General features: G+C 54.6%; 1 protein-coding gene across 5 annotated transcripts in view; it reads left to right on the top strand.

Annotated features, from left to right (window-relative positions):
• The first annotated feature begins 5,416 nt into the window (after positions 1 to 5,416).
• The window catches only part of IGSF3 (immunoglobulin superfamily member 3), a 93,074-nt gene continuing 87,296 nt past the window's right edge, over positions 5,417 to 11,194 (top strand). For 2 of the 5 annotated variants that reach the window (XR_011650712.1, XM_053915535.1), the window contains exons 1-2: positions 5,417 to 5,552; positions 6,212 to 6,891. Coding sequence is in view for 4 of the 5 variants with exons in the window: in XM_053915535.1 (XP_053771510.1) it covers positions 6,846 to 6,891 (46 nt within the window). In the remaining variant the exon portion in view is untranslated. The other 3 variants (XM_053915536.1, XM_071220129.1, XM_045203690.2) reach the window with 3 other exon arrangements.

Genomic DNA, 11,194 nt, shown 5'->3' with positions numbered 1-11,194 from the left:
GAAACTGTCAGCCAGGCTCATATACATTTGGGTGATCTTTGCCGACGTCTTCCCACTCTTTTATAGACAGAGGCAACACGCCAGCCAGATCAGGCCAGACAGCCCTTGCGATCCGCGGGGCAGCAGATGTCTCAGAAAGGGCGCCCTCCCATCCAGAAGGCTCTCTTCTGCTCCACGCTTATGGGTGTTTGGATTCTTGGAACATCAGATCCATGGCGACACACCTTCCCCTGTGCGAGGACAGAAGCTCTATGATCAAAGTAACACTTTTGTTTTATTTTTATTTTTTTACCAGAGGGGCCAAGCAAAATTCTGAAGAGCCTCCACCTGGACACCAGCATGGCTGAGAGTGGCAGCCAGTCCTGGCAGCTAGCCCGGCTGCCCCGGGACATTGAGAGAGAGGGAAAGATTGGGGGTCTGCCAGTCTCGCTCAGAGAAGTCACTCCAGCATGACAAGTGTGGTGGCATTCAGCCTGAGCCAAATGCTTGCCTACCCACAGGCTCTGCGTTATGTGCGCTCCTTAACAAAGGCAGCGGGTACAGGAGGGAGGAGCACAGGCGGTGAGCCAGAGCTGGGCGCCAGAAGAAAGAGATCTAAGGTTAAAAAAACAAATGAATCAGGATTTGCTGAGATTTGGGAAAAGAGGAACCGAGAGCAAGGAAGCACTCAGGGTTTGGGTAGGAAGGATGGGGAGCCTCTGGAATGGAATATTGATGAGAAGGTGAACTCTTTCAACTCTCTTGATCTCGGTGACGAGCTGTGTAGTTGAGGGACCTATCGCTCAAAACCGGAAATGGACTTGGACAGATGAGAAGGGATCATGAATTTGTGAAAAGTCAGCACAAGATTCTGAGCTGGAGGAAGCCCATCTGGTTCAGTCTCACACTGATGTTTGGATGAGACCTGAGAATCTGTATTTTTTATGCTTCTGGAGTAATTCGTGCTCAGCCAGTTTGGGGCCTTCTGACCAGTCTAACCAATGTCATTTTACAAAAGAAGAAACTTGCATCTAGAAACATCAAAAGACACATAGGTGGCAGAGCCTGGACTGAAAATGAGGATTTCCGGCTCCTGGTTTCCTGCCTCTTGGGCTGTGTGGGATTCATGATTAGGGAAGAGAGTAGCTAATGAGGGCTGAATGCTAAGTGCCAGATACTTTCACCGTGAGGGTGGGTGCCCCTGTTATCCCCTCCTGGGAAGGGGAACAGAGGGCGAGGGGGGCGAGGCAACTTGACCAGAGTGAAGTAACAGGAAATGCAGATCTGGGGCACAAACCCAGGCTTTCTTCTCTAGACCCCCTGTTCTCTGTAACCAGGAGAATAAGTGAGCACCGCTCTGGGGTTTTGTGGAGGAAGGAACCTGGTAGCCTGATAGAATCTTACTCCCCACCCCCCCTCCCCGGGACAAGCCAATCTTCAGGGCTCCACGGAGGCAACTCCAGCCCCTTCTCCAACGCTAGGTGCCACACCTCAGGTCTGGGCACCCACCTGCAAGAAATGCCTTAGTGACCTACCTGCCCCCTCGCCACCCTGATCTCAAGATATAAAAGTCAACTTGATTTTTTTTTTTTTTTTAGACAGATGGCATCCTGTGTGCGCTATTCCTAGTCTTCAGCTTCGGGGATCCTCGCTGTGTAGGAGGGTAATCACCAGGAAGAAACTCGCTATTGGGGGGCATTGTTTAGTGGCTGCTTTGTGAGGTGGGGAGCTTTGCTCTTTCCACTTGGCATTTCAAAGTGCAGTAGAGCAATTAACATCCGCGCTGGAGCACCAAGTGCCAGGCTGTCTGTACACAGAGTGCCTTGCCCTCAATGTTCTTTTGACGAACAGAAGGGAACTTGGTGAACGCCCCTTTCCCCCGCATTTGTATCTTTATGTCGAGGATGGTCTTATATTAGCCTTTGATGACAGCTACAGTGGGTCTGGAGCCCTACTGTATCTTAACCACAGACACATTTGTGTTGCTCTTTCCCCCAGGGTTTCGCTTATTCTGAAACACTAGCTTCCAATGAAAAAAATTAGGGAGAGTTCAACGAAATCTGGATTTCCTGCTTTTCTTGAAAAGTAAGAAAATCAGGCAACACTGGACCTTTGTTCCCAACTGTGATGCTTTGCTGAAGCTGGGAGTCAGCCAGGCTTCTGTAGGCTTCTGCGTTTAACTCCCTGGGGGGTAAGATTAAGGAGAGGTCTTCCATAACATCCCAAATATCCGCCCGACTCCAGGCTTCCATATTCCAACGTAAGATGTTGGGAAGCAAACTGCGGATGCTCGGACCAGGCTCCAGACGCACCGACTGACTGGGGACTCTGCCCCCTCCTCCCCTTTGACGCCTCTCCCTCCCTTATGGCTTTCTCTGCCTGCAGATGACCCATTGTGCCACTGATCATCTCTCGCTTCATTTCTTTCTATGTGTGGAGGGCAGAGGCCTTCTTTTCATTGAATTTACTCTCCATGCCCTGGACTAAGCACTGTCTCTTGGATATCTTAGCTGGGTCACCGATGTGGCAATTAGAAAGATGCTATGCTGGGAACCAGCCTAGGGTTGACCGATTATTGAGGAAGATGCAAGAGGTCTGGGTGATACAAGGTGAGATAGATCGAGAAGAAACTACTGAGAAGGAATAATGGAGTACAGGTTCAAGGACAGAGGAAGTGGCCCAGGCAGAGGCCTAGAGAGTAAATGCTTGGGAAGTATGGGCTTAGGAAAGGGGTTGGGCAGCGTGGTAGGTCAGAGAAGACTTAGGTGGATCTTCTGGAAGATTCCTTGACTCTCCTCTTTCTTCCCCCTTCCATATCCAATTCTTCAGAAAATTCCATTGAGTCTACTTTCAAAATGCGTCCAGACTCCACGCATTTCTCATAACCTGTATCTTTACCACTGTAGTCCTAGCCGTGGTCATCTCTCACCGTGATAACTATAAGAGCCTCCTTTTCTGTGCCCCTCCTCCACTCCTACCTTCCAATGCTCTGTCCTTTATCTGCAGCCAAACTGCCACCCTGGCCTGTGAGGTCCTACAGGACTAGGCCTCTGTGGCTTTTTTGAAACCATTCCTCCCTCTTCTTTCTCAGGCTCTTTCAGGCAAGCCTTTCAGTTTCTGAGGCTATTCCGGGGCTTTGCCCTTGGCGTTCTCTAACCTTGGAATGCTCTCCCTCAGGAAATCCCCAAGGCTCCTGCCCTTCCTCTAATCAGGTCTCTGCTCAAATGTCACAGCCTGAGGCTTTCCCTGACCACCACACCTAGAACTGAGTCCTCCTCCACACCCCACACAGGGCAGGCACAATTTCCTCATCTCACTTCTCCCAGGGTATCATACATATCTATCTGTTTCCCCCTAGAATGCAAGCGCCATGAGAGCAGGGACTTCTCCTGGCACGAAGTAGAGGCTCAGTAAGTAAATGAAGGAGTCTAGCAGAGAGGGAGAAGTGAGAGATGCCAGAATCAGGGTTGTTTTGGGGGAGAGAGATAATATTCAGCACACAAGAGGAGATTTTCAGTACAATACTTGGCATGTGTGATAAATATTTAATCCAATTCAATTTAATTCGAGTATTTACGGTGCAATTACTACACGCAGGTCACCATGCCAAGAGTTGTTTGCAGTAAATGGTTATCTGAGGGCAGATCCTGCCGGCAAGGAATTTATAGCTAAGGGAGAGGGGTGGGGCCAGTGAGACCCCTTGGTTATTTTTGTGTCCCTCATAGCATGTTCTTCATTGCCCTGCGTGCTGGGAGTATTAATGCCTTTTTTTTTTTTTTTCCAATAAGTGAATTGTCAGTCTATTCACTGAATCTTCTCACTGTCCAGTAGGGTGAAAAAGTCTTACAAACTCATAGTCCCTTTCTGAGTACTGAACTCCAGCCCACCTCCCACCCCAATCTTCACTTACATGCCCTTGAGCATCTCAAACACAATCCATCTAGCCTCATCCTGTGTATTCTGGTCTCAGCCATTGAGGCTGAACTGTTTTTTTCTGGCCCTTCCTCACCCTCAACCCCAGGAGCCTACCTGCCCACATCCAGGGGACCTGCTCACTCCTCTCCTTCCCTGTGGCCACTTCTGTGGTCCTGGTCACCATCACTTTCTGTCTGGATTTTCAGCAACACCCCTAGACTTCTGTAGAACTCCCTTTCCATCCATCCTCCACACCTAGGCCTGAGTGGTCTTCTTACAAATGGACATCTGAAAACAGTACTATCTTATCCAAAAGGCCTCAGGCTAAATTCCAACCTCTTTAGCATATCATACAAAGTCCTTCCTGGTTCGGGCACTGGATTTCTTCTCTGCTCATGCAATTTCTTGTAGCCTAGTTGGGACCCAGTAGAGATTTCTGGTCCTCAAAGTGGGCCACTCTCTCTTCCCTCTGTTCCAAGGCCTGGGAGTCCGCTCTCTCTCTCTCTCTCCTTCTGGTGACTCCTGTTCCTTTGATGCTACCTAGTTATTATTTCCTCTGAGAAGCCTTCCAGGGTGACCAACTCCTCCTGTTCCTCATGTCTGGACCCCCGACACAGGGCCCATGTCCTTGCACATGCTTCCTCAGCACTGTTCTTTTCTTACCATACCTGTTTTGTGGTCTCCCCATTGGACTTCAGGCTCCAGGAGGGCAGGCCTATCCGACTCTACCTTCAACCTTGTGAGGGTGCCTGGCCTGCACGTGTGTATGTTGGGTAAGTACTGAATGAATGAAAACGCACGGGCTTGGATGGGACTTCGCATAAAATAATCACAGCTTCCACCTCCTGAGCATTGAAGATGTGGCAGGCACCATTCTGTTTCGCAAGCGATGTCATGGACATCTCACATAACCCTATTAAGTGGAGCCTATTTCTCCATGTAACAGATGGGGAAACTGAGGTAGAAAGAACACTTGACCGAAGGGTAGTCTCGAAGAAGTGGGGAGGAACCAAGAGTTAGAACCCAGGCAATTGCAGAGTCCAATTCAGTCTCAACTTCTAGGAAATTCGGTCCTAGAGTGAAACGCAATATGGGGTTCCGCTACATGAACAGATTCGAGCCTTCTGCAAGGGCTTTGTTTTGTGTGGCGGAGAGAGGACGCGCTCCTGTGCCACCCTCCTCCAGGCCCGTGGGTCCTGTCGGGCTTCGGGAAGGGCCTGTGCATCTCGCCGGCGGCCCAGGAGGCTGCGTGTGAACCCCTGGTTAACTTTGGGGGCTCCTGGCCCGCACGCCAGATGTGTCCAGGTCCTCGGGTGGCCCTCCCCACCAGCAGGTGTGGCACCAGCGTGCCCCCCTCCCACGCCCAGGTCCCCACCAGCCAGGTCCCGGCCAGGCCCCCAGCCCAGCCGCTGGTCTCGGGGTCTGCGGGAAGGGGCGGGGCCCGGGGCGGTGCCTCCGGCCCAGGCCACCGCTCTCGCCCCACGCTCGGCCAGCCGGGGCGCAGCTGCCGGAGCTGGAGGGGGCGGGGACTCGGGAGGGGCTGAGCGCGCGGCTGGTGCCGTAGCGGGCGGGAGGAGGCGGTGCGTCCCCCGAGGCGTGCTCCCCGGCCGACCGATCGACAGACGGACGAACGCGAGGAGAGAGAGGGCTGCAGCGAGGTATGATCGGGGAAGCTCGGCGGCCGGCGCGGGGAGTGGCGGCAGCGAGGGGAGCGAAGCCCTAGGAGGGCGCGGGGAGGGGCGGCCGCGGGCCAGGCGCCCGCTGCGCTCCGGGTCGGGCCGGAGACCCTCCTCTGGCCGTTCGGGCGCGCAGCGAGCTTGTCCCGGCAGCGGAACGCGGAACCCTGGCTCCCTTCTCCCTCCGTCCCTTTTCTTTCCACTCAGCAAAAAATCAACACCCGGGAAGGTAAAACAATAGCGGGGCCACCTGGGACGCCGCGCGCGCCAGTCTCCCACGTCGGGGGTGGAGGCCGGAGCTGGGGGTGGAACCGGGAGTGGCGGCCCCACCTGGGAGCCCCTTCCCGACTCGCCCCCGCGGAGGGTGGGGCTGCCCGCGGCCGCTCCGAGCGGAGCGAAGGGAATTCCCAGGAGTGAAGCATTAGGCGAAAGTACGGCGGGAACAATCGGGCTTCCCACTGGTGCCCGGCTCTGGGCGGGGAAACTGAGGCGGAGGCCGACGCAGCGACTTGTTCAAGGTCAGCGCGCAGAGGCCGCCTGCCCGGCCCGGAGCGGGAGCCAGGTGTTCGACCCGCACAGCCCCTCTCGGCTCTGCGGCGGGGAGGCTGGCCTTTGATAAATCTCTGCCGTGTTTGTTTTAGAAATCTGCTGGCATTGTGGGACCGCCTCGGGGCACCGCAACGCCAACCGCTCCGTGCCGTCGCCTCGTTCGTGCCGGGCAGGTCCGGGGCAGGTGGCAGCTCCGTGACCTACCATCATGGATGGAGACAGACTTTTTGATGGAGAAAGCCAAACGGTCGATGCCAGCCACGGCGATTTGGCTGTCCGAGGTTTTGACCAAACCTGCCCGGTTCCCTTTGGGGAATCCGAATGAGGGAGAGTGCAGACACCTTCACCGGGAAGCCAAGGACATTTCTGTATAATCAGTGGATGAAAGGATTTCCTCGGACTCGTTTCCGTTTTCCTTGAGGATTAATCCACCGCAATCAACAATTCCAGTGGAAACCCGCAAGACACACTATGTGGCAGGAGCCTAGAACGCCCGCAGGATTGTTCTGGACCCTTCCTTTGCGCAGGGGAGTTTAACACGGCCCCCGCCCTGACCTCCCCCGCTGCCTCCTGCGGATCCCTTCTCTGCAACCTATTGTTATTTCTGAGTTAAGTTCTGTTTCCAAAACTGTCCCCTGGAGCTCTAAGTGGATTGCCAGAAATGAGAGATTAAATCCTGGGGGAGGAGAAAGCGCCCCTGCGCCGCGTCCTCTCTCTGCCGCCGACATGAAGTGCTTTCTCCCGCTGCTGAGCTGTCTGGCGGCGGTGCTGGGTGAGTGGCGCTGCTATCAGTGCGATCGATGGGAAAGTTTAACCTGCTGTTGGTTCCTGTAATTCCTTGTGGTTCTTTCCCATCAACACTCTGCTTCCGAGACACCCGGGGGCGGCTGGTGTGTGACACAGGGTGGAAGGGAGCACCAAGAGGCCCACTTCTGACCCAGGAGGAATGGTGGCCTGTTGTTTGTTGTCTTTAAGGGGGAGCATGTGCCGTCCTTAAAGTGTCTGTCCCAGGCCTTGCAGTGTGGGTGGGGTCAGGGCTGCTTGTGGACTGAGGGCTGGTCCTTACGGATTAGGAACACCGTGCTCAGGGGCTTCACTGCTGTGACCGTCCAGATAAATTCCTAGCCCTCGGTGGCAGCCTGACTCCCACTCTGCCAGGAAGGTTGGTTTGGTGATGATGGTGTTGCTTTTTCTGGAGGGGAGGTGGGTGTAGCGGGAAAAGAGGTTGAAGGGGTGCTTTTGTCTTGCCTAAATAGTTTGGATAGAAAAAGTGTTTTTTTAAAGATTTTATTTATTTTTAGAGAGAAGGGGAGGGAGGGGAAGGAGGGGGAGAGAAACATCGATGTGAGAGAGAAGCATTGATCAGTTGCCTCTCACACACCCGGGCCGAAGGGACCTGGCCTGCCACCCAGGCATGCCCCCTGACTGGGAATCGAACCGGTGATCTTTCGGTTTGGGGGATGACGCCCAACCCACTGAATTACACCAGTCAGGTCTGGATAGAAAAGATGTTTGAAGTTACCCGTTGTGTGTCCCCCCGCCACAGAAGCTCGGATCATTGCTGTGGCAGAAGAGGGGCTGGAGGAATTGAAGCTGCCTGGTTGGGGATGTAAGAGGGTTGGTGTTTGTGCCCCCACAGAAAATTGGAATGCTTAGAGCTAGGTGGAGAAACTGGCCCCCAGAGACAAACCTTTGGCACCTCCCTTCAGGACTCTCTTCCCTATGAAGAGCTCCCCTTTTGCCTAACACCTGTCCTTTCGCGAGTTCAAAGCTACTTCCCATGCCGTGGAGCTCCGTCTTAGGTGTGGTGTCTTAGAACGCATACTGGGTCTAGGATAAGCTTCCTGGCCAGGGTGTCTCCCCGCATGGCCTCAGACCTCACACGTGAGCGCACCTCCTGCCCTCTCGGTGTGGCGGGTCCCCTGCATTCAGGGCAGGCCGTCACTGCTGCCTGTGGCCTTTGCCTCCCCAAATCTAGCTGTGTGTGTTTATTCGAGACCCCCTAGCCATGGAGGTTGCTTTCAGGCACTGCCTGCACCCCTGCAGGAGTTCTCAGGAGTTTGCAGATGGGTGGAAAGGGAATGGAGTCTGGAGTTAGAGGACCTGAGTTCCAGTCTCAGCCCCACTGGGACCAACATCTCAATCTCAGGAAAGTGGGGCGACGCCTCCAAGGGCTGCCTTGCCTGTGAAGGGCCGGGAGGTGTTCTGAACATCCTGGCCGCTTTGAAAAATGTCCAGACACGGAGTAAATGTGTTTGGTTGGCAGTTCTCAAACTTGGGTGGGCGCTGGAACCACTGGGGGAGCTTTTAAAAACCCAGGTGGCAAACCAGATCGTCCGGGAGGGAGACCCCGGCTCCGGTCTTTCTGTTCTCCTAGGTAATGCCCGTGTGTAGCTGAGTTAAGGGGCCAGCGTGTAAGCCCCCCGGCGCCAGCCCTCTCCACCCCAGCACAGGCATTGGCACCTTGTCTGGTGGCAAGGTTGGTCAGTCTTCTGCCCAGGTCCGGGCCAGGCCCACGTCTCTGTGTCTCCATGTCTGCTGTGCGCTCAGGCAGAATCCGGAGGGCAGGAAGCTCTCTGTGCGCCAGTCCCAAATATCATGTTGGTATTGGTTATACTGTGTTTGTCACTCATTTAGTGTCTGGGTTTAAGTCAGCAATTGGTGATTCATGTGGATTCAAGAAGACGAACAAGAAAAGCCCTCCGGGGAGGTTTGGGTGTGGGGTGGGGGATAGAGGGCTGAGCTCGGGTGAGGCCGGAGCAGAAGGAACCACCAATGGGAAAACGAGGAAAGGTGGCATTTGTGCCTTTTGTTCCTTCTGGCTGCCCAAGAACTGAGAGGCTGCGGGCTGGTCGCTCTGCGGGGCCCCTCTGTGGAGTGGAAGCTGCTCCCTGGCCCCTGGCATGGTTGTCTCCCCTTCGCTCCCAGCCTCGTGTGCGAACAGGTGCCGTGGAGGAAAGCGAGTGTCGAAGCGGCACTGACGGGAACAGTGGCGGCAGACCGGACGCGGTGAGAGTGGGAAGGTTTGGAGCTGTGGGCGAGAACGCTGGACCTCGGCCTGGTTTCTGAGCCCCACCAGGGAAATGCCCTCTTTCTCGCCCGCGGGGACCCTCCGCACGGCAGGGGCACGGGCTTTGCTGGTGCTCTGCTGACCTCAGAGGGCAGAAGGTGTTTCGGGGGGAGACAGAAACCCGTGTGGAGGTCTCATTTCCTGCTTGTGTCTGGTGTGGTTGGAATCATGAGGCAGCATTCTTGCTGTGCAGTGCAAGTTAATGTGTAATGTGAATTTAAAACAGCCAAAAATCTCGAGGTTTTATGCCCATGTGAGTCACACCCCTGGAGTAAAAAAAAAATTTTTTTAAGTAGGGTAAGGCCGAGTACTCCGCAAAGTGAGACAGCTCTGGGTGCAGCCAGCCTCCAGGAATGGCACCTGGAGTTAAAAAACCCCATGACCATCTGGGAAGGGAAGAGGGACTCAGGGTAAATTCTCCCAGATACCTGTGGCTCTTTCGGCATCATCAGGCCCGTACTTTCTGCCCCCACCCTTTGCTGCGTCTGGGTTGGGTTTCTCCTTTTCTCCCTCTCTGGGTACTGATTCCTGCCCTCCCGACCACTGTGCTGTTTCTTCCTGTTGCAGCTCTGGGTCCCCCACCTGACTGGGGAGCCATTGGCTTCCACTGCCACCCTTGTTCCAATTCTAAAGCCTGGACCTGGTTGAAAGTTCCACTGCTGAGAATGGGTGGAGCCAGAGGGGCAGAAGGTGAGAGAGAGAGAGAGAGAGCGCGGAGAGCGCACGAGTGTGAGAGCAGGGGCTGGTGTGAATGTAGTGTAAGAACGGAAGAGAGGGAATGAGGGGAGGAGGACAGGTGGCTGTGGCTGTGCCTGTGCCTGGGAGCAGCCTGCGTGAGTGACAGTGACAAGGGAAGATGACAGCTATGCGGGAGAGACAGACGAGGATTTGTGTCTGAGGAATAGGAAGGGAACCATCAGGAAAGATGAATGTGTGTGGTCTTCAGGCACATAAAGCAGACTTCGATTTCGCATCTCCATGAAGAGTTATGCCTCCCAGATCCATGCCAACGCTGTGCACGGGGAGAGAGAGCTTTGAGAGTGTGAGCAATGGAACATGGAGGCGATCAGGAAGACTGCATCCGCGCAGGAGAGCCGGTCGATGGCTAACATCCCGTGCGCTCTTCTCCAGCGGGAGAGAATGTCACTCGGAGAGTTGGGGGAGCCTCTGTTTCAATCGGGTGGGACTCGGGAAGTAATCACTTACTTCCCAGTTCGTCAGGGAAGCCTTCTGAGGGGAGAGGCCAGAGGGTGCTGCCAAAAGAGATGGAAAGGAGCTTTGATGTTCCGGTGGGCGTGAGCCCAGACGCAGGGCCGAGGTGATCGAAGGCAGAGAGAGGAGACACATGAGGTGGGTGAGGGCCGCTGGAGGAAGGATTCAGAAGGGGTAGGTGAGGATAGTGACTTACAGGTGAACAAACACCCCTGTCCCAACAGTTGTCCCAGACGTAGTGCACTTCCCTTTCCTGGAGGCCTTTTGACAAGGGTGCCGGGGAAGGAACTCCTCCTGTCTGGAGGACACGAGTGGGTAGGATGCCTTTCAGCTGTGCGAGTCATTGACGGGCACCCTGGGCACCCAGGGCACCCATGGCGGAGTGAAGGTGTCTCAGTTTCCAACACGTTTCATTGCAGCAAGAGAAGAACAGTAGTAACATCACCTCTCCTAACTCCGGCCCTTCCTGTGAAGAGACCCCTGTCTCATTAAGTCCTCTGAACAACTTTGCTGGGTAGATACCTCACAGTAACACCTGCTTTGTAGACGGGGATGTGGAGTCCCAGGGAGGTTAAGGAACTTGTTCCGAGGTAGGTTGTTGTACCAGCTAGAAATGGTGCTCCACAGTGGGAGGGACCCAGGCTCTTGCTGTCTTGTTCCTTGTGCATGCCTCCATTTCCAAGGTCATCTCATGTCCAAGTTGGCTGTGATAGGAAAAGGGTGGGTAAGGGGCAGGCCCTCTTAATTTAAGGACACTTCTTGGAAGTTGTACATACCACTTCTGCCTACATCC

This window comes from Desmodus rotundus, chromosome 12 (assembly GCF_022682495.2).
Source record: "Desmodus rotundus isolate HL8 chromosome 12, HLdesRot8A.1, whole genome shotgun sequence".
NCBI lineage: Eukaryota > Metazoa > Chordata > Mammalia > Chiroptera > Phyllostomidae > Desmodus > Desmodus rotundus.
Note: the sequence above shows the minus strand (reverse complement) of the source record. Positions and strands in the feature narration are given on the sequence as shown.